The following is a 2,372-nucleotide window of genomic DNA, read 5'->3' as shown; positions in this document are numbered from 1 at the left end:
TCAATAAGTTTACCATAACTTTTGAGAGTAAAACATGGAAAAAAATGGATTGAAACTATTAAGAGAAAACTTTAAGTTAGAAATAAAGAAGGAACATCATAACAAAACAATTATGCAGAAGTAAAATGGGCTCTTTTGGGTTGTATGGGACTACAATCCTCAGTGCAATAACAGACTGGATATGTTACCTTATTGAAAAATCAAGCTCTTATCTGCTGCACAGGGATTTTCAGTAAAAAATTAATACCTAGACATGAATCATCTCATGAATTCAATATTTTATGAATTTACATTGTGTAAATGGAGAGTTATATCAGTCATAATGAAAGTGCCATTCCTTCTACCTTGTTATTTGTATGAAATGAAGTGTTCTGGTTAAACTAAATGTGTTTTGAGTTTTATAGATTTTCATGAGACCCATGATGAACTTTTAGGTGCAAAACCTCTTTATTATTTCTTAATAATTTCAAAAATTTAAAAATTAAGATATGGAGTGATTTCCTATAACAGGGAATAATTCGCCTAATAATCCAAATAGCATACTTCATACTTCATGATGGAATATAAACTTTTAAAAATCTTAAAATTCTTTAATTTATCCTAGCATTAAACTAATCTTTCTCTCTTTCAATTTTTTCTCTCTGCTTTTTTGTATAACACTCGATAATTCTTTGTATCTGCCAAAATATACAGCTGAAACTCTCTCTTTTGTCTCTCTGTCACTGTCTGTCTCTGACTCTCTTCACCTCTGTTCTCTGTCTCTATCTCTGTCTCTGTTGCTCCTTTACATTCATATTTTACCTTTTTAATTACTTTAAAAAAGTTGGAATAACTTCATGGGTTACTGGATAAAGAAGTAGAAATAATAGCATAATTGCATTTAGGGTGCATATGGAGATTTCTCATCACTTAGTAAAAGCATGATCAATTTTAATTGAGGCCTGAGAAAAGAAAGTGACAATTTTGGGAATATTTGTTGTATTTTCAAATAACATCTCTTGAGGGGCTCTAATTTGAATACATTTTCAGTGCAATGGAAAATACCCAGATATGTATTTTTGTAGGAACTGTGGAATAAAAAAAGAAAAACAAAATCCATCTAGTTAACTAATTGCTCCACAACATGATTCACTTTGGAAGTAGTTTTCTTAGTGCAGCAATGACATCTTTATTTCTCAGGCTGTATATCAGAGGGTTAAACAATGGGGTCACGGTGGTGTAGAAGAGAGCAAACACTTTTACTGATCCTGCTGAGTGACCGGATTTGGGCCGCAAATACACAATACTTCCAGACCCATAGAATAATCCCACTACCATGAGGTGAGAAAAACAAGTAGAGAAGGCTTTAGATCTCCCTGAGTTTGAAGGCAGCCTCAGAATGGTGGTAATTATCTTTACATAGGATATGAGTATCAATAGAAAGGGGGTGATTACAAATATCAGTGCAGCAACATGGAGAGAAACCTCTATTTTATATGTGTCTCCACACGCCAACTCTATTAATGGTGGTGCATCACAGAAAACATGATTAAGTTTGTTAGGACCACAAAAGTTCAGAGAGAAAACCTGGTATGTCACTTCTATCAGTATTGGAACCCCAATCACCCATGAAACCACAATCAGTTGGACACAGACCTTGTGATTCATGATAAGAGGATAATAGAGAGGCTTACAGATGGCCACATAACGATCATAAGCCATCACACCCAAAAGCAAGCACTCTGCAACTCCAAGAATGTAAAGGAAGCAAGTTTGTACAGCACAGGCTACGAATGAAATGGTTCCTTTGTGGGTCCAGAGATCTGCCAACATTCTGGGGATAGTGACTGATGTGTAACAGATTTCCAAGAAGGAAAAGTTCCCAAGGAAAAAATACATGGGAGTTTGGAGAGATGGATCAATCTTGGTTATGACAATGAGCAGACCATTTCCTATCAGTATGCATAGGTAAATGCTTAAGAACATTCCAAATAGAAAACCTTGGAGTTTGGGAAGATCAGAAAATCCTAGGAGAATGAATTCCGCCACAATTGTGATATTGTCCCCTGACATAGTGTTTTTATTTTGCCTGTGGAAATAATGAATTCAGGACCAGTCAAACATTTTTTCTTGTATGGTGCTCAGTTTCCCTTTGATCAAAGAAGATATTACATTTCATGATCTGAAAAAAAATTCTCCTTCATTTTTTTTGTTGAATCACACTTCAATCATTCAATATATATCTTATTCCATAATCTTTTGAGTATAAAAAAATTTCTCTCTGCTAGGAACTGCACTACGGTATTATGAATATATTTCTTAGGTATATGGATGGAAATAAAGGGATAAGGAGTGGTCTGTTAAAGCTTGTAAAATCATTCTTGATCCCATTG

At 34.4% G+C, this 2,372-nt stretch overlaps 1 protein-coding gene across 1 annotated transcript; it reads right to left on the bottom strand.

Moving 5' to 3' along the window:
* Nucleotides 1-1,128: 1,128 nt before the first annotated feature.
* Nucleotides 1,129-2,052, bottom strand: LOC107649253 (olfactory receptor 10AG1-like). The gene has a single exon (XM_016422863.2). The coding sequence runs from the start codon at nt 2,050-2,052 to the stop codon at nt 1,129-1,131; it is 924 nt and encodes a 307-aa protein (XP_016278349.1).
* Nucleotides 2,053-2,372: the final 320 nt, after the last annotated feature.

This window comes from Monodelphis domestica, chromosome 6, assembly GCF_027887165.1.
Source record: "Monodelphis domestica isolate mMonDom1 chromosome 6, mMonDom1.pri, whole genome shotgun sequence".
NCBI classification, from domain to species: domain Eukaryota; kingdom Metazoa; phylum Chordata; class Mammalia; order Didelphimorphia; family Didelphidae; genus Monodelphis; species Monodelphis domestica.
Note: the sequence above shows the minus strand (reverse complement) of the source record. Positions and strands in the feature narration are given on the sequence as shown.